The sequence below is a fragment of the Macrotis lagotis genome, chromosome 3 (genome assembly GCF_037893015.1).
Source record: "Macrotis lagotis isolate mMagLag1 chromosome 3, bilby.v1.9.chrom.fasta, whole genome shotgun sequence".
NCBI lineage: Eukaryota > Metazoa > Chordata > Mammalia > Peramelemorphia > Peramelidae > Macrotis > Macrotis lagotis.
The window spans coordinates 205,056,226-205,083,799 of NC_133660.1; the positions used below are offsets into that span (position 1 = coordinate 205,056,226).

The following is a 27,574-nucleotide window of genomic DNA, read 5'->3' on the forward strand; positions in this document are numbered from 1 at the left end:
TTATCAATTTTGACCAAATGCAATCAATTGTATTTCTTTAATTTTGACTTAGATCTTTATATATTTGAGAAATGAGGTCTTTATCAGACATACTTGTTGCAAAATCATCTCCCTCCCCATTTTTTTGCTTTCTTTATACTTTTGGTTGCATTGGTTTTATTTATACAAAATCTTTTAAATTTTCTATGATCATATTTATCTATTTTATATTTTGTACTGTTATTTGTTTTTTCTTAGTCCTAAATTTTTCCTTTATCCATGAATCAGATAAACTATTCCATGCTCTGATAATTTGCTTATAGTATCACCTTTTGTGTGTGAATCACATATTTATTTTGACCTTATTTTAGTATATGGTGAGGGATATTGTTGACCAATTTTTTGCTGCAAATATTACTGTTTACAGTCAGATGGCACCTCCTTATCTCCTGCTAAATAGGCAAATCTCCTAGTTGGTACCCCTACTGGTTACATACTAGTAATTCAGGCACTAAAGCAGGTGAGAACATTAATGTTACATAGAGAAGCCCTGAATAACAACCCTGAATATTGTAACTGTGTTTTCATTCAAGATAGATTGGGTGAGAGGGGAAGGAAAATAGGAAGAATGGAAACTAATCCTAGCTTTCAATAATTTCTAATTAATCAAGAAAACAATGAGAAGCATTTCCCCTTAGTGCCTAGATCTTCACATGTTAAATTATTCTTTCAGCCCTCTGAAAAGAGGCCATCCATGATGACTCTGAACTACCTTTATTCTGTACTCTCAGCTTGTTCCATAGTGTCTTTCTTTGAAAGGAAGTGTTCTTCCTTCTTCCACAGTCTTCTTTTTCCTTCTTTCTTTTTGGTTTTTGCAAGGCAATGGAGTTAAGTGACTTGCCCAAGGTCACACAGTTAGGCAATTAAGTGTCTGAGGCTGGATTTGAACTCAGGTTCTCCTGACTCCAGGGCTGGTTCTCTATCTATTGTGCCACCTAGCTGTCTTTATAGTCTTCTTAGGAAAGAACTTAGATCCAAATCAAATCAAACTTTCTAGGACTTTTCTTTTAGCAAATCAGAAGCCTTATGTGGTATTCCCAACTGATCTGCCTTTTCAGCATTTTTCTAGCCTGGAACCTTGCCCAGATGCTAAGCAGAGTCCCCCCCCATCCCCACCCCCACTCTCTAGTGTCATTTATGCTAGACGTCAGAAATACCTAATGGTGTGAGAGGACCAGCAAACAAATCTTTTAGAGAATATTCTAAGACAGCATTTATATCAACGATATTTGATTTCTTTCCTCTGTGGGCATTTTCAAAGGTACTGTCCTCTGATTTCTCTTTTTTCTCTTCACTCTCCCTATTAGAGAAATCATGCTTTCCCACATCTATGATTAGCTTCACAAAGTTTCTGAGTTTTTCACATAATGGGGTAGAAACTGTCTTCCAATTACCATTTTATCCTAAAGGGACACTGAGAGAATTAAGAAATTATAGTTTTCTGAATATCTGAGATTGAACATGCTATATAAAAGTGAAATTTCATTCTTTTAAAATGATTCTACATTTATTGGAATTCTTATAGAGCTAATTTTTGGGCAGAGATGATTTAAGAAAAAGGAGTTGCAAGAGGAAGAAAGAAATATGAATTTGTAACAGAGATGATAAAATATTTCAAACCACAAAGACTGAGAAAAGAGTCCCTCATGATAATCAATCACTGTAACACACCATCTGGTGATGACTATTTCTGGCTTTTTTTATTCCTCTTTTCTTCAAAGATGAAAATTTTTTTTCAAAGAAAAAGATAAAAGAGATTAGAAATCCGAAACAGTCATAGTAATTTTATTTCTTTTAAAAGGACTTCCTCAAGCATGGATTTTGATTGTTCTTAAACAATGACCTTTAGATATATATGTTTTAAATCTTTTAAATTGAATGTGCTTCATTTATTTATTTATTTAGGTTTTTGCAAGGCAAACAAGGTTAAGTGGCTTGCCAAAGGCCACACAGCTAGGTAATTATTAAGTGTCTGAGACTGGATATGAACCCAGGTACTCCTGACTTCAGGGCCGGTGCTTTATCCACTAGGCCACCTAGCAGCCTCTGAATGTGTTTTATTTAGTTATAAGAAGATTTCTACCAACTTAATGGGGAACAAAATATTACCAATTACATACATTTTAGGAGAGCATGTGGAAATGGCTTATCTATCAAGGCTAAAATTCATCAACCAGGTATATGCCCATCAGTTCAATCATTCATAGAACTGAGTAGTAAAATGAACATTGGTGATTAAATAGTTCAACCTCCCATTCAATGCAGGAATCTTCTGTATTCATGCTTCCACTTCCTTACCATTCATTAATTCTTAGAGTTAGTCTCAGAATAATAGCCTTTATCCCTATTTCTTGAGTGTATCTTCACTATTGACTTTGACATGGACTTCCAATCACTAAATCAATCTATTGATTTTTTTTTTTCTCAGACCTCTTTGGCCTAAGAACTTCCTTGACTGATCTATGAAACATCCATACTTCTCTTTTCTCCTCTCTTTGTTTTCATGAACAATACTATATTTACTTTCTTCCCTCTATGATGTATTCTTCCAACTTTTACCACCTGTTTATGACTCTTCATATTCCCCATCAATGTGGGTATATGCCCCCCATATTCTATCTTCCTCCTCCAATTTCTCCTTCAGAGAGTTATCTCATCTATTTACATAACTTCTAAGAAGATGATTCACAAATCAATATATTCAACTCTCATCTCATCCCCCAGCTCTAATTCACCTTTTCCAAAAGTTATTTCATTTCCTTCTCCTCTCTGAAATCACAAAAGTTGATTAAATTTTCAAGAGATCTTTCTTAAAGTATAATCAACTAGGGATACCTTTCTTTTGGCTTCTAATAGATTCTGAAATTAATTTCTCAGGTGAAAGTTGCCTGGAATAATTTATGACTATAGAAATATGAAGAACAGTGATATATTTGAACATGAGAGATTTTAATTAAAAAGAGAAAAGACTCAACACATTACAGCATTTTTAGAACACTAGAAAACATTAATGAGTAAGATTTTGGAAATGAATATTTTAAAAGAAGAACAGATATTTTATAGTTACCGTAAGCCAAGCCTGAGTATTAGGCAAGGAGTAGATTCAGTGGCAAACTTTTTATATTCCATGCAATCCATATTTTATTTTTAAAAAAGTGATCAATAAGCAAAAAAAAAAGACAATATAGAAATATTTAATACCTGTAAGAGAACTGGGTCTGAAGAGAATTTCTTTTTCCTTTTGCTTTATAACATGAATGCTTTCATATTCTGCAGCCTTTATTACCACAAAATCATGGTCTGTCCGATCTATATCAAGCAAGAAGTCATCAGCCTCTTTCTCATTAATAAGTTCCTCTTCATCCTATAAATGCATCAAATTTAAAAATTCATATTGTATTTTGCTATTAATTTTCTTATAAATATATTAATAAGTTATATTATTATATAATATATTATGTATTAAGTTTTAATGTATCTCACAATAAGTTCTCTTCCTTTTTTTTTTGTGGGGCAGTCAGGATTAAGTAACTTGTCCTGTTCAGAAAGTATAAGTATCAAGTATCTGAGGTCACATTTAAACTTAGGTTCTCCTGACCCCAAGGTCAGTGATCTATTTCTGACATCACCTGGTTGTCCCTTATTTTTTTTTTTTTTTTAAAGCTTGTGCCTAATTGGGGTCTCTGATTCAATGTCTTTTATAGTTATCATTAGCATTATTATGAATAATAATTCACTCATATATATGTATATATCACATTGATGTTTGCAAGGTGCTTTCGTCAAAGCAACCCTTTGAGGTATTATAGATATTATACCCATTTTCAGGTGAAGAAACTAAGGTTCAAAGAGATTGACCTAACTCACTCCAGGGAACGAGTTAGCCGCTGAATTAATGTATACTATCTCTTGTTAACCCCTGCTTTATGTTGAGACCCCCTGCCATATTTCTGTAACTTGAAGTTTTGTGTTTTGATTTAAGTTCCTCTATCATTCCAGCTTTTGTTCATTGTTCTTTCTGGAATGGTTTTAAGTCAGAAGGACCTCCAGAATAGCAGCTGAGTTGGGGAAATTTATTTAATTTAAGGGGTCATAGTTAGAATGATGCAGAATTTACTTAATGAAGGGATTGGGACTGATCTTCTGGACACTGTATCTTAGGGGTCTATTTTTCATCAAAATACTAATTTTTGGCAATAAAGCCTTGCTGAACAGAACATCACTGACACCACCTCTCAGTCTTTCCCACTTGATCTAAAGATCCTCTCCAAACTAATTTGAAATGTAATTATAATTATGATATGGAAAAATGGTACATTTTTGGCACGTGCTTTTTACATAAATTCCTGGTCATAGAAATATCAGAATTATTAATCTCTTCCTTTTTGCTTAAAAAATGGAAGGTCTGAGAAACCAAACAAATGACAGACATACCTTGCTTAAAACTGTTAATTGTTCCCTTGAACACATGATGATGAAAGAAATGATGCTGTGGGGAGCAATTAAGGTCTCAAGAGTATCTTTGTTATAAATGGGTTACCATCAGAACAAAGTCACAATTGTTTTTCAAAACTTTGAATTGGGGTTGGTTGAAGTTTTAATGATGTTCTTGCCAGTGAATTATCACCAGGTCCAATTTAGGAGAGGTATCTCTGTATTTTTAAAAAACTCACAAAATGAAAATGTAGTAGATGTGGGATTCAATGAGCCATGCTTCCTTTGAGAAGAGATTGTTTATTTTTTAAGCTTCTTAAGAAGCCTGGAATAAAGAGGAAAAATTATTCCACTTGGCCTGCAGGTTGTGCCTCTTATCATTGATTTTTTGAGCTAGTATATTCTTATTACTCCTGATCTCTTCAATTTTCTTCCCATGAGATTTTTGTTACCTAAATTTCAAATGAGAGGAAGGGGGGGGGGAAACAGAGACAGAGACAGAGAGAGACTGGAAAGAGTGAAAATATCTTTAACCGGGAAGAACAAAGAGTGAGAGATGCAGTAAAAGTCAAGAATAGTTCTGAAATGAATTCATTCACGAAATCCTAGAATTCATGAATTAAAAAAGGGGAAATACCTGAAGTCTGAAAGGGTTATTTTAGAACAAAGAAAAGGAAGTACTTCGTGTAATCAACAATAAACTTAAGTGTCTTGTGGTCCAAAGAGGTCGTTTAGACCAATATGACCAAAAGGTAAATGCAGGATTAACTATGTTTATGAGGCATCTTTAGGGTAAAAGGGGAAGAGAGTGCATTAAAATCTTCTGAGGTCTGTGAAGATAACTCTTCATTCTGACAAAGCATTCCTTAGTCTCACTGTATTTTTATTTTTTTAATTTTTTTTTTTTTTTGGTTTTTGCAAGGCAAATGGGGTTAAAGTGGCTTGCCCAAGGCCACACAGCTAGGTAATTATTAAGTGTCTGAAACCGGATTTGAACCCAGGTACTCCTGACTCCAGGGCCAGTGCTTTATCCACTGCACCACCTAGCTGCCCCACACTGTATTTCTTAAATGTAGCATTGGCATTACCTACTAGAGAAATTAAAGTTTTGAATTTTTATGTTTAAACCATAGAGTTGAAAATGAATAGGAACAAATCAGAAAAAATTAATATTGCAGTGTCTACTGGTAATTAACATCATCCTGGAATTTTACTATGATATATTTGCTATATAGAATTCACTTGTTACATCTTTGGCCCATAAAAGGGGGTTTAATTCAATTACTAAAGTTACAATAATACTTCATTACATTAAGATTGTTCCTCAGGCCAGTATAGTCCCTAGAGATAGCACTGTACTACACCTAATATGAATTACTGTACTTTAAATTTGAAAGTAAAGAGTTGACTAATTATACTTTCAATTCAATTCATACAATTTTCTGATCTGTAATTAATCTTAAAATGTTCAAGGCACAGGAAATTGGAACTACTATCAGATGTTGACTTATTCTTTGAATTGTAAGAAAATTGAAAATTAAGATTTGAAATATAGCATTTAAATTATAAATATTAGCATTCTAGGAACATGAAAAAGTTTTTATTCATTTTTATTGGGAAAAAATTGACTGTTGCTATCATAGGCATCCATTTCTTTATAGAATCCATAATTCTAAGATAATTTGGTTGTAAACAAAATGTCAATAAAGTAAACCCTAATTTTTCATTCCTTTGTATTATAAAACTAGTAATATATTTGCCAGAACAAATTCTCCCTAAGCCATATAAAAACATCTCTTGAAGGTTGGTCATTATAGCATTTGCCTATTAGAAAGTGAAATCCCTTTCTAGTTGTTCAGTGTTTTTAGGATTTTGTGGATCTTCTTGCTACTGCCCCTACAATTATCTCCTCAGGCCATAGATGTTTCTTTCATAGTTTTTAATCTATCTATAGGTCTATTTTTTCTACCTACTTTTGCTTGGGTTTCAATGTCCAATGGAGTTATGACATACATACATACGTACATACATATATAATACATACATGTGTGTTTGTGAGTATCTAACATGGTACATTCCAGTTTTAAAATTCCTTACATTTAAGTTTTAGTTTATTTTAAAGAATTTATTCCCTATTTTGTTATAATATCAGCTAGAAAATTTCTATTTTGTCCCTTAAAATATATGTGGTTATTACTTATTTTTATAATTTCTGTGTTATATGTGGCCATGAGCCCTTCAATGAAATTTGAGGCTAATTCTATACTTTACTCTCAAGGTCTTGTGACAATTTTTTGGTCCAAAGTCCTTAAAAGTATGTTCAAGACAGGTGGTGATTTGATCACGTGACAAAGAAATGGAATTTAGTATATGTCTAAATTCAAGTCAGAAATACAGAAGAGAGGTTTCAACCTAAGCCAGGGGGTTGAACCAGATGACTATTATAATTCTACCCAATTATGAGACTTAATGAATTATAGTATATATTATCCATAACATTTTATCATAATTGAATTTTTCACTATAGAGTCTCCTCATGACATTCTCGAAGTCTAAACTCACTAAAACCTGAGTCCTGGGAGATTCAAATGTAGGAACATATAAGAGACTATATATATTCTCTGAGAGGACTGGACTGGGAAAACACAGAGAAATTCATTACCAAAAGGTTGACTACTATGTCAATATATCTTTGACAATAGAGACTTAAGATTGGTTAAGGTATAGAAAATATATGACCCACCAAAAAAATAAGTCCAAGATAGTGTTTAAACACTCTCAAATTGGGTCTGCATCTTTCTTGAACTATATATATGTGTGGAGAGAGAGAGAGTAAAATTACATATAGTGTAAAGAGTACACAAAGTCAGTGCAGTTTTATGCTTTAGAAGTTTAAAACTTTTGAGGCGCCCAGCAAATTGTATCTCCTGGTAAAACAGACACTCTTTGAAGGGAGGGATATCTCACTTTTGCTTTTGAATCTGTACTCTACTAGTTGGCTAGAATTGAATTTGTGCAAAGAACCCAAGACAAAAGAGAACAGATCTTGGTTAAAAAATTCAACTGTGTCCCAAGACTCTAAGCCAAGTCCTTTTGCTATTCTAGATTAAGAATTCTCCTAAATTTACAGAAGGTATTTTTTAAAAGTTATGGACTTGGGGCAGCTAGGTGGCGTAGTGGATAAAGCACCGTCCTTGGAGTCAGGCGTACCTGGGTTCAAATCCGGTCTCAGACACTTAATAATTACCTAGCTGTGTGGCCTTGGGCAAGCCACTTAACCCAATTTGCCTTGCAAAAACCTAAAAAAAACCAAACAATAAAAGGTATGGACTTTGCCTAGAGGCAACGCAGTGTAATAGAAAAAATAGTAGATTTAGAACCTGGAGATTTGAGTTCAAATCCTAGTCCGTGATCCTGGACAAATCACAACCTCTAGGAAATTGTTTCCTTCATCTGTAAAATGGAAATAATACATTTCCTACCCACCTCACAGGTTTACTGTTAGAAAAATATTTTGTAAATCTTAAAAATTATACAACTGAGAGTTGTTATGATTTGAGGGTCACTGGGATAGTATATCATTCCAAGGCTAATGCATACATTGAGGTGTGCTTGCTTCAATCTGTGATTTTATTGGTGTAGAGAGCCCTCCAGAACTGAAATTCCCTCCACTGAAGCAGATCTTTGGATTTCTCTGTTTCTTGGTCCCACCTGGGGCTCTAAAAGGTTAGTAACTTGTCTATGATCAGATTGCTAGAACAAGACACAGGCAAATCCTGATCCTAGGTCTTCCTGACACCAATGCTAACAGAAAGCTGCTGCTTTTTTCTGAATTTCTACAGATTGCTGATAATCAGAGGGCTTATAGTCAGCTTTGCTTTTTAATTACATGAGCATAGAAATCTATTGGAAAGAAAAAAAGACACAGATCATTTTCTTGGCTCTTAAGGCTGAAACACATCCATGCTAGACAAATGCTAATCACTGAACTGAATTTTAATTCAGGGTTATTGCAACCAAGTCTCCAAGAAGATATTATTAAATGAATTTTTAAAAGGTCAGATTAAATTCAGTATATTTACTTATAAAATTTGGAAAGTGATCAATGTATAGCATGGAAACAATGTAAAGATTGCCTTCTGTGGGAGGTGGGGTGAGAGAAATGAGTTTGGGGAAAAATTATAAAATTCAAAAAACAAAAAAAAATTTGGAAAGTGATAGCAAGAATCTTTGAGGTATATCAATTGGTCAGTCAGCAAGCATTTATTAAGCCCTATATGTCGAACACTGTATTAAGTATTGGAGGAGCTAATGCATGCACATTGTCTTATAAATTTAAAACACTATGAAGTGTCAGTTAATATTATTACTATCAAATGAATTCAGTATCAATTTTTTAATATGTTGGCCTCCATATGCAGAAAGGACCTACAATCAAGAAATAACTGAGTTATTCATCCTTATAGTCAGAATACATTTTTCTGAACCATTCATTCCCTCCATTGCCCAAGATGTCATCATTATTAAGATTGTTTTTGTACCATTTTTTCCACTTGTTCTTCATGAGCTGGTTTCTCTTCCTCTTCCTCCCCTTCTTCCACCTCCTCATTAGATTCTTCATTTTTTTTATCTTTTGTTTCATCTTTTTCTGGTTCAGGATCAAAATTGAAAGTAAAGAAGTTATAGGCTTCTTCTGCAGATGGGAATCCAGGGGGAACCTATGCAAGCAGGCAGTGGTGTTTTTAGATAATTTAAATGGAAATAAACTCAGTATAAGCAACTAACTAAAAACAATCTTTATGTGAACAGTAGTAATAATGTTCCAGTCACCACACAAGATTGGTATCTCAAAAAGTTACTGAACTAGAGACAATGAATTGTAATGAATGGAATTTATTGCCTCTGGGTGTTCTTTGATAGGTCAAGTTTTGATTAGTTCACTTTTCATAAACCATAAAAAGCTTTTTAAAAAACATACAACTATTTTATTTGTAGTCATGAGACCTGATAATTTTTGCAGTGATTTTCAAAATGCCAAGGACTACTATTTCATAGACTAGTTCTATTTAGAGTAGTTCTATTTAATTCATAGTAAGATATAGCTTTTTACACATTCAATTTTGTAAAGGCCAATTGCATCTTTTGTTGTTTGGGTTCTGTTCAGTTTTTGATATATGTAGGAAAAGTAATAACTTTTTAATAACATTTAGAAATACAATGTATCTATACATTAGCCTATTCTCTCATAAAATATTCCTTTTCCCTTGAGCCTTATTTGAGGAAGAGAACATTGCACAGGAATGAATGGGATTTGGAAATTGAAAACTGAGTATCCTCTCCTAAAGAAGAAAAAAAAAATCATCAAAAGAAAGCACACTAGTTCTGACCTGTGGTTTGAACTTGGGCTTCCTCCCAGAATCTTGAAACCTGATTCTTGTAGATCTCTGGAAATCTTCCTCTTGTGACTTCCTTAATACATTTTTGCTAGACTGCATTAAAAAAAATAAAAATAAGTCCTTTAAATGAATATGTGTTTATTAAAGACTTTTCCAACATCTCATCTGGAGTGAGGTGACCCCAACTTCTTAAAGGCTATGCCAACTAAACTCTGACAGATCCTGTAAACTGGGGGAAAAAGGAAAAAAAAAACAAGGAAGTCTATGAAATTATGGAGAATTTGGAGAACCAGCTGAGCTAAATTTCAATTGTCTCATCATCACCTTAAGTCTGGTCCCTGAAATGATTAATCATTTTGGCTACTGCTACTCATGAAGATTACCTAATAATGCAATATGAATATAGGGTTAGGAGCTATAATCTGTAAGAGTGGATGAAATAACCACATGTATGGAATAAGAATGAATGAAATAACCACACAAATTCATATAGTTCTGAAAAAAAACCTTAAACTAGGAACATTGAAAAGGTAATAAAAGAGGGGGGGAAATTAATCCTTGAAAAGGCTTAGTTCTTCACTATTGATTATTATAATTCTTAAGGAATGAATGCAATTACAAAAGCACAAATGTAAATGAAGATAAAGTGATCAAATATGATCTTTTCTTATTTCTGATTGTTGGTGACCTCTCTGCAGCATTTGAAACTGCTGTCTTAATTCTTTGTCTGGATAATCTCTCTTTCCTAGGTTTTTATGCTACTTTTCTTTCCTGGTTCTTCTCCTATCTCTCTGACGATTAACTCCTCAGTCTCTTTTGCTAGTTCTTCATCTATTCTGCCCATTAATCATAGGTATCATTCCAAGGATTTATACAGGGTTTTCTTCTCAATCTATCTCACTCAGATCTTATCCACTGCCGTAAATTCAATTATCTTCTCTATGAAGATAATTCCCAGTTCTAGATATCTATTCCCAGGATCTCTACTGAGTTATAGACTCAATAGCCTTTTAACTCTCTTGAACTGGATTCATATACATATAGCAAATGTAACATATCTAAAATAGAATTCACATTATCCTCCCCCTTCCCCAATCCCTCTCCTTTTTTGAATTTCCCTACTGATGTCAAAATGTTGTTGCTCATTCATGAATGACCCTTAGGGACTCTATTTGTATCTTTCTTAACAAAAGATATAGGAATGGTTTGCCATTTCCTTCTTCAGCTCATTTTAAAGATGAGGAAACTGAAGCAAACAGGGTTAAGTGACCTACCCAGGGTCACACACAGCTATAAAATATCCAAGGCCAGATGAGTTTTCCTGACTTCAGGTCCAACACTCTATCTACTGCATCACCTAGCTATCCCACATACATGATAATCTATACTTGCTGGCTGTTTTACAGCCCTTGAATGCTCTCCTTCCCCCATCTCTATCCCTTTTTCCCCTGAAAATCAATAAATATAGGTTGGTTATCTACTCTTGTTAACAATAGGAGTATATCTAAGTAGTCTATTAAAGCAAATATAATAATACTAGCTATAATTTATAAGTGTAAGGTCTGCAGAGAGGCAGAATAGAGAACTAGCTTTCAAGGATTCAAATCTTGTCTCTGATGCATCTTGCTTGTGTGAATATGATGAAATCATTATTTGCTTCAGTATTCTTTGCAATTCTCTAAGATTTTAAGTTAGAGAAAAGTGCCAATCTTCCTTGGCAGAGGGAGTTTCCTCATCCTGGAATTCTTTATACTAATGAAATCCTAGGTTCAGCCTCTACTTATTAAGGTTTACAAAATAATTCTCACATCAGTACTATAAAGGTAAAACTAAATACAATATCAATGTCTTATGATTTAAAATGTGCTCAAAACCACAGGTTTTTAGAGATGCTCTGAAGTCATTCTCCCTTAGACCCAAATCACCCCCTTGAACTTGTCTCTCCTATTTAGTCCCCTTGCTGTGCAGTTCTAGACAAAAATTCTCCTGGTGCAGACAACAGTAGAAATGACATTTTATTGCCTGTGTTCATTTTTTCTGCTTCAGAGAAAGCTCACACCTCCCCCACTACAGCATTAATATAAGGAACATAATCTTATGATTAGATATAAGATATTAACATCAGCAATCATGCATCAAATATTAATCTGACTGGACACAATACAATAATCATGCTTCAGTTACAATCACAGATCATTTGATTGCATAATAATTGCTTACATTTATATTTTCCTCCATCATTTCAGAATATCACATCATTTGATTAAAAATATGCTTACTATCCCAGCTCCTATATGGTACTCCCTCCTCCCAATTTATCTTTCATCCACGTGGAAGTTCCTCCATAACTACTAGCTACCACTGCCCCCTAATTTGGGTCACCCATTAGTCAGACATTTCACTTTTAACTCATATTGAAGCTAAGTGTTTTTAGTTCTAATTATATCTCTTACTTTGCACCTCAAAGTCCATGGTATCATCTCTGAAGGCACTCCTTTTTTATGATGTAGAGATTTTCATCATTTAGTGGTCTAGATTCTTATAATGTGGATTCCCCCCCACCACTGTATAATACTACTCCCATATTCAACCTTCCTAATGATGGTCTGGTCTGATATCACACCATTGCTCACAAATCTTCGATTCTCTCTCTTTCGCCGCCTTGGGAATAATAGTCTTGCTATCTAAATATAATTTGCCTCCAACCTGTATTTCCATCTTGTTTCTAATCATCCCCCTCCTATACTTTGGGCAACCAGAACTTGTCTTAAGTCTTCATTTATGCCATTCTCTATCACTGAAATGCCTATGCCCAATAGCTCAGCCAATAGAAATCCTACTTATTCTTCAGAATCTTAGCTCATCTTTGATCTAGTATGTGCACATTCTCCAGTTAAACTGGTCCATTGGCTGTTCTCATTCTATGATAGTCTATCTCCTGATTCCAACTCTGAAATGTTCTCCCTCATCATCTTGCCTCTGTCTCATCTCCCCAGCTGTCTTCAAGTGCCACTTCTTCTAGAGATTTTTCTGATTGCTAATGTTCAAACTCATATTTATTTTACATATATCCTACATTGAGTTATCTGTGAAAATACTTTGCCTAGTAGGATGTGAACTGTTTGAGGGAAGAGTCTTAATTTTTCATTTTTGTCTGCAGATCCTAGCCCAGGCACATAGTAGGCACCTAGTAAGTGCTTACTGATTGATATCTTTAAAATGGGCTTCAGCTTCTACATCTGTAAAATGAAGGAGTTGGCCTATATGATTCTAAAGTCTTTTCCTATTCTAAATCCTTTAGCTTTTCAAGAGAAGTTTAAAAACATATTTTAAAAAAGAACTCATAGGGGTGGCTAGGTGGCGCAGTGGATAAAGCACCGGCCCTGGAGTCAGGAGTACCTGGGTTCAAATCCCGTCTCAGACACTTAATAATTACCTAGCTGTGTGGCGTTTGGTAAGCCACTTAACCCATTGCCTTGCAAAAAAAAACCCTAAAAAAAAATAAAAAAAAGAACTCATAGCCTGCTGTCTTTTTATTGGATCCTTTTGAGATTTATCTGATTAGAGAACTATAAAATTGAATTTTAACAAGGCATGAGACATCTTTTTATATCATAGCTCCAGGAACTTTTAGTGAAATTGTAATATTATAATTCTTTGTCTGTTAATGAAAACAAAAGGATTTTAAAGCCTGCTATATTTCTCACCTCTTCAACAAATTCAGTCACTTCTTCTTCTCTGAGACTTACAAAGCTCCTAGGTTGTGGGCTAGGGATTTCCTGCAGCAAAACACTTTCTGCTTTGGACTAAAAAAGCCAAAAAGAAAATCATTATCTGGGTCATGTCAGCAATACAGAAAATAAATCTGTCACTCAGGACTCAGTTGATATTAATCAGTAAAAAATAGTCAAGGTTTTTACTCTTAAGAGGTAAATGAGAATCAAATTAATTGTTTAGAAAATTAGGTAAAATTCTTCTTGTGGGTAATAATCATCCATGCCAACCTAAAATACCACATTAACATTTGCAACACAAAAGATAAATCCAATATATTCAAATGCATGCAGCATTAAGCAAATGAGCTAAGAGTGGAGTTATGGAATTGCAATCAGCATTGAGCAAATTTATTAATGTGTCCTCACCCTTGCAGCTTTTAATTTTTCTCTCATTTTTTCCCTCATGGAAAATTCTGCAAAGCCTGTTCTTGAAGTGGCAGGAATAGGAGGTAAGCCTGTAACAAAAATGTGAGAATAACTTTTAGATTAGAATTTAAATTTTATGATAGTCACATCAACAAGCATTTAATGTGGGCACTGGGAATACAAAAATAGTGATCTTAAATTTATAGGTAAAAATGGAAAATTCTTTTTCAAACAATGATTGTTTTTCAATTTGAAAGTAATTTCATGTGATGGTATATCATTTGCTCCTCACAACAACCCAGTGAAGAAAAAAAGAAAATTATCATTGTTCCCATTTTGTGACTCATCAATATATAATAACTAACATTTATATAGTACTTTAAGGTTTGCAAAGGCTTTGATCCACTAAGTCAGGGGTGGGAAACTTTTGGTTTGCTGGTGGCATAAGGCTTGAGAAATCATTTAGTCTTCTACTGCCAAGGCAACCGCAGGGAGGTCTCAAAACTCAATAAATTTAGGAGCTTTTTAGGGGTGAATAAATTATATGTTTGACCAAATATAGCCCAATGATGTTATAAGTATACAAATGACCCTTCATGGAAAAAAAGGTTCCCCATTCCTACTCTAAGGAGTGAGTGAATGGATGAATGAACTTTTATTGCTTTTGTTTTTGAAGAGGACCAGTGAAGTCAGTGAAGGACAGGATGATGTCTTGATTTGCATATAAATCAATCTAAGTGAGGCACAGTTGTACAAAGTCATCAGCCAGAAATATTGAAGCTCAGTGGCAAAACAAAAGTCAAGATGACCAGTGATGACCCAGGATGCAGTGGATGACTTTGTTGGCTTCTTTGATATGGAACCAAGCTCTAGGTATCCCACAGCACTCTAGCCACCTTCACTGTTGTTGGAACAAATTGTTCGGAACTGTCCATCCAACCAGGAAAAGTCCTCTCACATGCTTGGGGAAAACATCCTCTTAACTCATCAATGAATTTGAAGCCTCTCAGTAACCCTCAACCTAGTTCAGCCCTTCTGCCAAGAAGGTTGTTGGGTGTGGCCACTGTGCAAGCTTCAGCTTCTTGGAGCTCTAAGTGAGAGGTGGATAGTAAAAGTGGACAAGCAACCCTGAAAAGGGTTTGGCAAACTCTCATAATAGCGATAGCGTTATTCCTCCCTTACCTCTGAGGTTTTATTAAGTGTTACTCTATGTCAGACACTGGACTAAAGGCTGGTTTGATCTGGGAACTCATAGGAATGGTGAATAGAGCAACAGAGCAGCTGAATGACCTAGTCTTTACAGAATCTTTGACAGAATGAATTTATTTATAGCATAAAAGGCTTAAAGGTAGAAGAACAGAAGGTAGAAGGAAGAATCATAGTTCCAGGGAGAAAATTTGGAGCTGAGTTGTTTAAAAATGACAGTCAGAAATTTAATACAGGTCTTTTGACTTCCAACTTCCATCCTTTCCACTATGTCACACCTTTTCAGTGTGATCTAACACCTTCACTTTTTCAAAAAAATTTTCTGCAAGGCAATGGGGTTAAGTGACTTGCCCAAGGTCACATAGCCAGGTAATGATTAAGTGTCTGAGACTGGATTTCAACTCAGGTCCTCCTGACTCCAGGACCAGTGCTCTGTCCATTGCACCACCCTGTTTCCCCTCACCTCATTTATTTTAGAAAAAAGCCTGAGATCCAGAAAAGTGGGAATGCTTTCTTTTGAGGTTGCACCAGCAGTAAGCAGCCAAAAGAGATTGAAACCAAAGCCTAGAAACCTATTTTTCAGAACACTATCCTTCTGACTGATGTACTCTTCTCGGCTCTAGAAGGTAGAACTTGAAGCAATATTGCAAAGACACAGTGTGAGCAATTCCCTAATAACAGGAATCAGGTTGTCTTGACTCTATGTGGTAATCCTATATGTCATATCGCCTTTCTATAATAGAAGTTTCCCCTTCTGTAATGTAAGGGTGCTAGAGTCAATGGTCTGTACTGTGAAATCTGATGGGTATCTGTTTTCTAAAAAGATAATATTATCCACAAAACACTTATGTTATAAATAAGTGTAATAATTTGCTCATCTGTATTCAATTTTTTTAGGTTTTTGCAAGGCAAATGGGGTTCAGTGACTTGCCCAAGGCCACACAGCTAGGTAATTATTAAGTGTTTGAGAGCAGATTTGAACTCAGGTACTCCTGACTCAAGGGCTGGTGCTCTATCCACTGCGCCACCTAGCCACCCCACATCTGTATTCTAACTTTTTGTTTTTGGATGGGACTTATGATTTCACTACTTTAGTAATAACTAACATTTATATAGAATTTACTGTGCCAGACACTGAATGTTAAGTGCTTTACGATTTTATCATTTCATCCTTATAGCAGCCCTATTATTATTATACTCATTTTACCAAAGAGAAAGAGGAAGTGACAATTCACTATGCCACCTGGTTTCATTCACAGAATTTCCAAATTCTTTCCAATAGAGAATGGCCCTTCCTCTCTACCTTAGTCTAATAGAGAGCTACCTGGGAAACTTAGAAGTTAAATAACTTGCCCATTATCACAGAGCCAATATATGTCAGAGGCAGGAGATGAATTCAGGTTTTCCTGACTTTGAAACTCTCTCTGGACCATTTGTCTTAATAACTATTAGTCACAAAATAATGTGACCCTTGTTTGGTAGCACTTAACCAAAGAGTGTTTCTCTAACAGCTGCAAACACTCTAACATCTAATATAATTTTAAAAAATTGTTGTCAGTTACACCACTACATTACTAGTCAGATGTGAGATCCAAACACTACTCTATTTTTCCTGCCCTTGGGATACAAATCTATTTGCCAAGACTTGAGTAAGGGAATGATTTCACATTTATATAAAGTATCATATTCAGCAAATATAGCTGACAGGGCCAAAAAGACATGAAGCGAATACAGAACATCACTAATATCAAAGTATATGAGATGACCATAACATTCAATTTTTTGCATTAATATATTCACATTCAAAAATGTGCATAACTTATAGGTAATGACAGGCTTTGAGAAAATTCAGTTAAAAGGAAAATATGCATAATGTTCTTCAAACATAAATCTAATGTAGATTTCTTTTAGAAAAGTGATGTGATTTATCAGCTTAAGCAAGGGACCAGAAATTCAAAGCTGTGAAATTCTTTTCTTGAGCAGTCCTACCTATTGATCAATCAAGGAAACAAAAGAAAAGTATTTATTAAGCACCTATGTTATGCTTCATAAAGATGTGCAAAATGTTGTGGATACAAGTACAAAGAATGAAAAGAATCAAAAGGATCTTACATAAATTTCATACACAAATAGATTTAGCATGAGTATAAAGTGAACAAATACAAAAATATATAAATAGTTAAATACAAGGCAGTTTAGGAGTAAGGAGACTAATATTGGAAGGATAACTATAAGATGAAAACCTTTGATTTACCTCATAAGTCCTTTAGTTGATATAATTTTTATATGTGCTTAAAACAATATTATCTCTCCTCACTTGGACATCAGTTTAAGTGACTTGCCCAGGATTATATGGCTATTAATTGGATGAGGAAGATTTGAATTTAGGTCTTCTTGATTCAAAGTTCAATTACAATGACATCTAGCTGTGTAACAAAGGAGAGCTATTTTATTATTATTTATGGACTGTAGGTTTCTAAAAAGGATGTTCTGGAATGCCATATCCACTGTGGCTGCAAATGTTTAAATGAGAGGCATTATCATAGTATAGTGGAAAGAGGGCTTGAGATTAGGATGACTTGGGTTCACATCCCGCCTGCGACATATACTATCTGTGGCACCCTGGGCAAGTCACTTGACCTTTCTGTGTCTCTAGTCAACTTTCTAAGACTCCAAATTTAGTGGCCCATCTTCATTTGTGGAGAGATTTTCCACTGAAGAAATATGTTGATGAAAATGAAATTTCTAACTAGAACTGAGAGAATTTTGTTGTTGTTCAATCATTTCAGTGTCCAATTTTCATGTGACTCCATTTGGAGTTTTCTTGGCAGAGATACTAAAATAGTTTGTCATTTCCCTCTCCAGTTCATTTTATAGATGAGGAACTGGGGCAAACAGGGTTAATGACTTGTCCAGGGTCACATGGCTATTAAGTATCTGAGACCAGCTTTGAACTCATGAAGATGAGTCTTCCTGAATTCAAGTCCAATGCTCTATACACTGTGGCCCCTAGATGCCTCATCTGATGAAATGGTGCATATCATATGACTATAGGATTGTGGAAGGTTTCCATGTTATCAGGGCATTAGAATAATTATTGGATTAGATAAAGAAGGCAGAGACACTATTTCCAGGAGACCACTGTTAAAATATAACTTGATTCCCCTCTTCCATTAGCATATTAATTATTAGGCTCATTGGCAATTTTGTAATTTGGAAAATTGGTCCTGAGATACAGAACAGGTGAATTTCAGTAATGAAAGAGAGAGAAAAATGGCAGAAAAGAGTTCTAGCTAAGGATGGACCAGCATTCAGACATCAGAGCACAGAAAGTGAGTCCTATATAATTTTGGGGTCAATGACTTAGTGTAACTCTTACCAATGTTAGAAGCAGGATTTGTTCACAGGCTTCTAACTTCATTTTGCTATAATCAAGTCATCCAAATAACCCAAATAAACAGATTATAACCTAAGAACACTGTTCTTGGACTGTTTATTTTGTTCAATTTGATTTCCCTGCTCTTAATCTGATATTTTGTTTGCTTACAACTACACTATCTTCCAGGACTCTCCTTAGTAGTTAGACTCTTGGTCTTGGCTTCTCATAATGGGTCAGTCCTGTCCCAAAACATAATGGTAATCTTGGAAAAGAAATTCTAAAGGGAGTTAATAACCTTTACCTTGACAATGTTGCCTCAGGCTGCTCTTAATTCTCTTTTGGAACCGTGTCCTAAAATTCACTTATACTCTTTCAATATTCAGAAACATCTCCTAGACCTAATTTATTCTTTTTGTTGGTGTGATTTAGAAACATTATGTGTGAAATTCAAATCTCCCCTTATGTCACTTTTAAATCTCCTATGCTTGTCCCTCTAGGACCCGAAATTTACAAAAACTTCCCCTTGAAATAAATTTGCCATTTCCTCTGATTAATCTCAAATTCTACTGGATTCTAAACCATCTTTTTGAACAAACTCTGAAAAGTTGGACCAAAAATAGTCCTTTAATCATAGAAATAGAGAACAGCTGTTAGTAATGAAGAAATCTGTGTTTATGAGAACCTACTTAACATTTGATAGCTACTCCCTGAAGAGTCAGAACAAGATGGGAACAGAGGGGCTGAAGGGGAAATGTGTACTTTTTAAGATATTTGGTTCATTTGGAAAATGGCTTAAAAAATAGAAATCAAGTTTTAGTTTCTAAAGGTTTGTTAATTTTTTTGCTGCTTGTACATACCCCAAGATTTGGCATCTCTGGTATCATTCAATCATTCATTCATTCAATCAATCAATCAACCAATTAGTCAACTAATAAGCATTTATTAAGTGCTTATTCTATGTCTTATGGTATTCTAAGGGCTAGGAATATTAAAACAAAGACAAAAACAGTCCCTGTCTCAAGGACTCCCCATTCTAATGGGAAAGGATGTTGCAGTTGAATTAGATACAGATAAGACTCTTGGGGAGCAGCAAGGTGGTTCAATAGATAGAGCTCTGGGCCCAGAGTCAGGAAGATCCATCTTCCTGAGTTCAAATCTGTTCTTACAGACTTATTAGCTGTGTGATCCTGGGCAAGTCACTGAACCTCAATCCTCTGAAGAAGAAAATTGCTAACCACTCCAACATCTTTGCTGGGGAAAACTTCATGATCAACATTAGAGTGTTATGGTCCACAAGTTCACAGAGTCTAACAACCGAAAGACTGAACAACAGACAAGATCCATCTATTGCTTCTATTGTTAATGTCTCACACTTACAATTCTGGTTTTTGTTCTATCCTTTGGCTCTTTTAGAACCTTTAGAGAAAGTAGCAGCTAAAAGGACTGGAAAAGTAAGGGTCAAAGAAGGGTCAAGTTAAAAACTCTGGTGACTATATCTCATTCGGGTGATGTACAGACTAAAGTAGTAGTAGGTACTTAAGAAGCTAGCAACCATTTGCTCTCAAAAGTTTATTTCTTTATAACTAGAAAGGCATCTAGCAACACAAATGAATTTTATCATTTCTTCAATGCAATAAAGGTATTAGACATTTAAAAACATTACATTTCAGCTGACTTCTCAAGTCAACATCTATGGCCCTGATTATCCAATATTGAAAGACTATACAAGTATTTAGGATATAGAGGTAGACATCAATATAACTTAGCAGGACATGCTATTCATGACTGATGTGGATAATATAACAGGTTAATGAATCTGACACATCAACCTCTGGCCATGGTTTGGTCATCGTGTCCCACACAGCATCCTAAGAGTCCTGAATTGCTATCACCAGGACTGTAAATGGTCATGTGGGAGGAACTGAGACCATGGCAGCTTGAGACAAGGTTGATAATGTAGGGTAAGAGACAGGCCTGGAAGCAGGTCTGATATGTGGTAGCATCTAGAATCTGAAACTAGGTGAATAATTCAGAATGGAGGCATACAGAAGGTGATCAAGAGAGCATAGGGTCGTAAGTCCTATATCTGATAGGCCATTTAAGCCAATCCCTGCATTTTGCAGATGAGAAAACTGAGATCCAAAGAATTTAGCTGACTTCCCCAAGACAATGTGAGACTATAAAAAAAGTCATCAGTTAGAACAAGAGGCTAGAGAGTTAAGGACACAGAGATAGTGGAGTCTTAGGTGAACAATGAGGCAGACAGGAGTCAGAAATTTTCCAAGAAGGCAGAAGCAAGGTGCAGGGAAATTTTCAGGAGCAAATAAACAAAAGGACTTGGATGTGAGATGAAGATAACAGCATTAGAGAGCACCTGGATAACAGAAGAATTACTTTGCTGCTACCATAAATCTTTTCTATGGTTTCTGATAAAAGGTAGGCAAATGTGAAGCATGGCTACTCTGGCACTAAGGGGGAAAATTGAGCTGGAATCAGAGAAGGGCAGTTATCAAGAGAGATGTTTTAACACTTCTGTCTTTATTGTTTCAACTCTCAGTCATTCTCCAAGAGTTAACTGTTTTCAGTTAAGTGTTAAGGGTACTTGGATATTTAAGACTTATGGTAGACAGAGTAGCCTATATGATATAATTTGTGGGATGCCAGAAAGGTCCCTTGTATACATTATCTCTTTGACACAAGGCTCAGTGCTTGAAATATCACCATTAGAGCTTAATACAAATATGTCTAGAATGGGCTAGGTCACAGGCAGAGAGGGTCTTTCATATATAACATCATTCACAGGCTATTTGGTCAAGCATTTAATTAAATCAGCCCTAAAAAACTCCTAGATTTATTGAATTTCAAGTTCTGCTTGCAATTATCTTGGCAATGCCAGACCAATAGAGCCCATGGAATGGAGACCCCCTGCCCCTTGGCTAGGATATTAATTCATTAATTTACTTAAATACTTCAGGAATCCTATGATTTCATCAATGAGAGTAGTCCTTCACCAGCAGAAAATGGCAAACCTCTACAAGGTAGCAGACTGTCTTTGCTGTGTCTGTCTCAATAGATTAACTATCCTGGAGTCAACAACCTTCAAGGGATAATTATGTTGACTTTTAGTTAAGTTGGTCCTTATAAAACAGACATGGACTCTTATTTGATTCATCTACATATTCTTCATGGCTATTGTGCAAATATGAAATCATTGCTAATTACTTTGGCAACTGAAAATAATTTTTTTCCTTGAATATAGGTAATTTTGAACATATCCAACAAGAACTCATGTTCAAAAATATTTGTAGTAGTTCTTTCTGTGTTGGCAAAGAACTAGAAACTCTATAAATTGGGGAATATCTGAACAAATTATGGTATATGAAAATTGATGAAATAGTTCACAGAAATCTGGGAAAAATGCTATGAATTGATGCAGGATGAAGTGAGGTGAAATAGGAGAACAGTTTATATAATAACAATAATTGTAAAGATTAGGAACTTTGAAAGGCTTCAGAATTCTGATCAAAGCAACAATCAACCAGGGTTCCAAGGAACTTATGAAGTATGCTATCTTACCTCCTGAAAAAGAAGTGATGGACTTAAGATACAGAATGAAACACACATGTTTGAACATGGCCAATATAGAAGCTTTTTTTAAGATTGATTTTACATATTTTTTACCAGAATTTTAATTTTTTTCTTTCCAATGGTGAGTGGAACTGTGAGTAAATATATTCTTACTAATTGAAAAAAAAGTAAATTAAAAAAATTAAAGCAACCATTTCAGCAATGCTTTTTAAAGCATTGGATATACTTTCTGGGAGAGGATAAAAAGAGAAAATTAAAATATACTATCACAAAGCACTGTGAGAAACCTGAAATGTTAATTAGGTTACTTTTTCTATATGTGTTAGAATTCATCCAGGATATATTACTTATGTTGTGAGCAAGGCAAATAATTCTCTCTGCAATTTGTCTTCCTCATTGACTTTTCTAAGAAAAACAGAGGTTGTCCTATGTGGAACAAGAATCTTAATAATATTTGCATCACTTAGACAATTCTACCTCTATAGATAAGAATTAAATAAAGTACCTTAAATAAATAATATGACAAAATGAAAATTGGACATTTATTACATATATAAACACACACACTTTGCCAGGTGCTAGATGAATTCAGGAATAAATAAATCCTAGTTTCTGCCCTTATGGAACTCTGGTAATTGTGGTGGCATGGTTATAGTAAATATTCCAATAGCTAGAATATCAAATAAAACAAGGTAAATTCTGAAGGATAGATATTGAACCAGTGATTTCATTGATAATGTGAGAAAATCCCTCTACCAATGCAAATTTGATTAAATTTGATTCTTTACAACTTTAAAGCACTATGTACATTCCAACTATAATTATTAGATAATTGAGAGATAAGTAACTTAAGTAAGTTAAGGTTAATTAGGTGAATTTTCAAATCCCTTCATTCCAGAAACACACACACATATTTAAAGATATATATGTATATACTATTATAAGTGGGATTCAAACCTAACTCTTCCTGGCTTTGAGATTAGTTATCTACTACCTCATGCCAGTTTTATGCATTAGAAAAATATAAAATGCTTAAGGAGACTTAAGGAAGGAAATATTTCCAGCTAAGTGAGGCAAGAGAAGAAGGAGAAATCAGGGAGCTTTCTTGGTGGAGGCTGCTTTTGAGATGATTCTTTTTTTTTTTTAGGTTTTTGCAAGGCAAATGGGGGGGCTGAATTTGAACTCAGGTACTCCTGACTCTATGGCCCGTGCTCTATCCATTGCACCACCTAGCTGCCCCTTTGAGATGATTCTTGAAAGATGCATAGGATTGAATAGGCATATGGAGGGAAAGTAAGACTTTTCAAGACATAGAGAATGGCACAAGGAAAGATGCAGAAGCTGGTGAAACAAGACACATACAATAAATAATGAGGAGTTTAGGTGGAATAGAAAAGCTAGAGGGGAGTAGTTGGCTAGACAGGTTGGGTGACACCAGATTATGGAATGCCTTCAATGGGAGCTGAAGGAATCTGCATTGTATTCATGAGACATTTGGAGTTCACTGGTGAGTTTTCAGTAGAACAATGACATTCATGAGATTTGAATGTAAGGAAGATTAATTTGACAGGGAAGAAAATTATGGTTTAGAGAAGGGCAGGAATTAGAAAGTGAGAAGTTTAGTGAGCATATTCCATCAGTTGACAAGTGATAATGAAGGCCAGGTGGTGACAATGGGATTAGAAAAGAAAGCATGAATCTGAGAGTTATAGCAGGAATGACTGTAGTAGAGTGACAAAGATACTGTTTCCAGTGTCAGGTTGTCAGAAGGCTTGCATCCAAATCATGCCACTGGCCCTTACTATCTATATGATCTTGGTTAAGCTTTATATAAACTCTCCATGCTTTAGTTTCCTCCACTATAAAATGAGGTGAGTAGATTATATAGCCTCTGAGTTTCCTCTTAGATCTAGATCTATCATCCCTTTCAAGAAGGCACTTTGGAAATATACAGGCAAATTCTGATTTTGTTGTCACCACTCAAAAGCAGTTTTGGAAGTGCTTTAGAATCTGAATTGTGCCTTGAAAATGTTTTATTTTGGTTTTTTTTTTTTAAAAAAAAAACCATAGCTACCCTTTCCAAACTTTAATAATCCAAAAGAAGCTTACCTCATCAAAGTTAAACAACTGAAAACTGTCACATCGACTATGCTTGATAACTTGTGTTTCATTCTCTGATAGATGCTCTCTTGGAATAAACCGTTCAACAGTTTATGTGGTTCAATAAAACCACATCTATCTGAATCAAATGTATTTATTGTAATAACATCAATGGTGACATATATTAATAACTTTTTGTTCAAAATAGCCCAAAGTAATTGTGAGTCAGTGGTCATGATTGCATCAAATTATACCATTTCTGTCTAAATATGGAGCACAACTATAAAGTAACAAAACTCATATTCTTGCATGACTTTTAAACTGATTCTGAAAATAGATTTTCAAAAGTATGATGCCAATGGCAGCATCATTGGAATAAGTGCATAATATCTCAAGGGGACTTCAAAGGGGATAAAATTCATCTGATTGCATGTATTTTTAAAATATGCATAACTTTAAAAGTCAATAACCTATGACTTCATTGGTATAGATACTCTAATAGTGAAATTATAATAGCACAAATGACATTCCCCACTATGACTCCAGAGGTGGTTTTCAAGAGTTGCAACTGCCAAAAAATTAGATACCCTGAAGCCGACTTAATGATGTTTTAGTTTTGATTGTAAATAGACCCCTCAGCAGACACATACTCCACCACTAGAATTATCCTCAAAACCTTTCCATTTTGATACTATGTGTCAGAGATTGCAATCTACTGGTATGGCTTTCAAGAATGTAGGGTCAACCTCCAAGCCCTGATGAGGGATTGGATGTGAACTTTAGTGGAGGACTTTTCACTTTCCCATTAAAAATAATAAGTAAAAATAAGTAGCAGAGACTGTGTGCAGTAGTGGATTTAGAGGTGACCTCACAACTACAAAGACTCAAATTCAAGTACAACTTCTGATACATACTAGCTCCATGACTATGGACAGACAAGTGTTTTAGGCAGCTAAGGCTATATAGATGCAGAGAAGTCACATCCCCCCAGCATTGATAGAATTGGTTTCCTTATTTAGGATTTCTCTAAACTAATGAAATCACAGGTCCATGCCTATCCCCCTATTTTCAGCATTTATTAAAAGTGCTTGCCAGGCACTGTGCCCCATATTGGAAATACATTGAAAGACAAGATACAAACAGTATCTGTTGTCAAGGAGCTCACTATGTATACACATGGCATATACACACAAGGGACAGACGCACATATACATACTATTATAATATAGTTCTATAAATAATTAAAGATAATAATCAATAAAATAAATAACTATAACATTATAGCCAAATTAGAAATTCTGAAATTCAAGGGAGAGATTAATAAAATTGAAAGAAGGAAAACCATTGACAATAATTAAAACTAAGAGTTGGTTTTATGAAAAAGTCAATAAAATAGATAAACCTTTGGTTAATCTGATTAAAAAAAAGAAAGAGGATAACCAAATTATGGTATCAAAAATGAAAAGGCTGAACTAACCATCAAGGAGGAGGAAATTAGATAATTTAGAGCTACTTTGATGAACTCTATGCCAATAAATTTGATAACCTGAATGAAATGGATGAATATTTACAAAAATGAAAACTGCCCAGATTAACAGAAGAGTAAATAAAGTACTTAAATAATCCATTTCACAAAAAGAAATGGAGGAAATTATCAATAAATTCCCTAATAAAAAGTCTCCATGTACAGATTTTTTTTTTAGGTTTTTGCAAGGCAAATGGGGTTAAGTGGCTTGCCCAAGGCCACACAGCTAGGTAATTATTAAGTGTCTGAGACCGAATTTGAACCCAGGTACTCCTGACTTCAGGGCCGGTGCTTTATCCACTACGCCACCTAGCTGCCTCCCACGTCCAGATGTTTTAACAAGTATTTGCAACTTTTAAGGGATAATTAATTCCTATTCTACATGATCTATTTTAAACAATAAGAGGAGTTCTGTCAAATTCCTTTTATGACACCAACATGGTGCTGATACCTAAACCAAGAGGAAACCAAAACAGACAAAGAAAATTATAGACCAATATCCCTAAATGAACATTGATGCAAAAATCTTAAATAAAATTTTAGCAATGAGATTACAGCAAGTTATTACTAGGATAAGACACAATGATCAGGTAGGATTTATATCAGGGATGGTTCAGTATTAGGAAAACACTCAGCATAATTGAATATATCAATAGAAAAACCAATAGAAAGCATATGATTATCTCAATAGACGCTGAAAGAGCTTTGGATAAAATACAATATCCATTCCTATTAAAAACACTAGAAATTTTAGGAATAAATGGAGTTTTCCTTAAAGTAATAAGTAGTATCTATCTAAAACCATCAACAAATATTATATGTAATGGGGATAAATTTAGAGCATTTCCAGTAAGATTAGAAGTAAAACAAGGATGTAAGTAAAGGTAGTAAAGTAAAGTAAGTAGTAAGAAGTAAAAGAAGTATGCCCATTACTATTTAATATAGTTTTAGAAATGTTAGCTCTAGCAATAAGAAAAGGAAATTGAAGGAATCAGAATTGGCAATGAAGAAGCAAAGCTTTTACTCTTTGCAAATGGTATGATGGTGTACTTAGAGAACCCAAGAAAATCTTCTTAAAAACTCCTTGAAACAATGAACAGATTCAGCAAAGTAGTAGGATATAAAATAAACCCATGCAAATCATCAGCATTTCTATATATATGAACAACAAATCCCAAGAGCAAGAAATTTCATTTAAAGCAAATGTAGACAACATTAAATACTTAGAATCTACCTCCCAAGACAATCCCAGAAACTATGAGAACAGTTATAAAGCACTTCTCACCCAAATAAAGTCAGATCTAAGTGTCAATTGCTCATGGTTAGGTCAAGTTAATATAATAAAAATGACAATTCCTACTCAAATTAAATTACTTATTCAGTGTCATACCAAACTACCAAGGAAATATTTTACTGAGCTAGAAAAAAATAGTAACAAAATTCATCTGGAGCAACAAAAAGTCAAGAATAGCAAGGGAATTGATGGAAAAAAATGTAAAGGAAGGTGACCTAGTTCTACCATATCTAAAACTATATATAAAGTGGCAGTCGTCAAAATTGCCTGGTACTGTTTAGGAATTAGAGTAATGGATCAGTGGATTAGGATAGGTTCAAAAGAAACAGTAGTAAATTACCACAGCAATCTACTGTTTGACAAACATAAAGACATTAGCTTCTGGAATTCAGAACTCACTATTTGACAAAAATTGTTGGGAAAACTGAAAAATACTATGGCAAAAACTAGGCAGAGACCCACATGTCACAC

At 34.6% G+C, this 27,574-nt stretch overlaps 1 protein-coding gene across 4 annotated transcripts in view; it reads right to left on the bottom strand.

The window, feature by feature from the left end:
• The window catches only part of CC2D2A (coiled-coil and C2 domain containing 2A), a 144,845-nt gene that overhangs the window by 101,922 nt on the left and 15,349 nt on the right, over positions 1-27,574 (bottom strand). For all 4 annotated transcript variants that reach the window (XM_074229761.1, XM_074229762.1, XM_074229760.1 and 1 more), the window contains 5 exons: positions 14,012-14,100; positions 13,577-13,675; positions 9,861-9,962; positions 9,015-9,191; positions 3,241-3,403 (listed from right to left, as the gene is read on the bottom strand). In XM_074229761.1, coding sequence (XP_074085862.1) covers positions 3,241-3,403; positions 9,015-9,191; positions 9,861-9,962; positions 13,577-13,675; positions 14,012-14,100 — 630 coding nt within the window. The remainder of the gene's footprint in view (positions 1-3,240; positions 3,404-9,014; positions 9,192-9,860; positions 9,963-13,576; positions 13,676-14,011; positions 14,101-27,574) is intronic.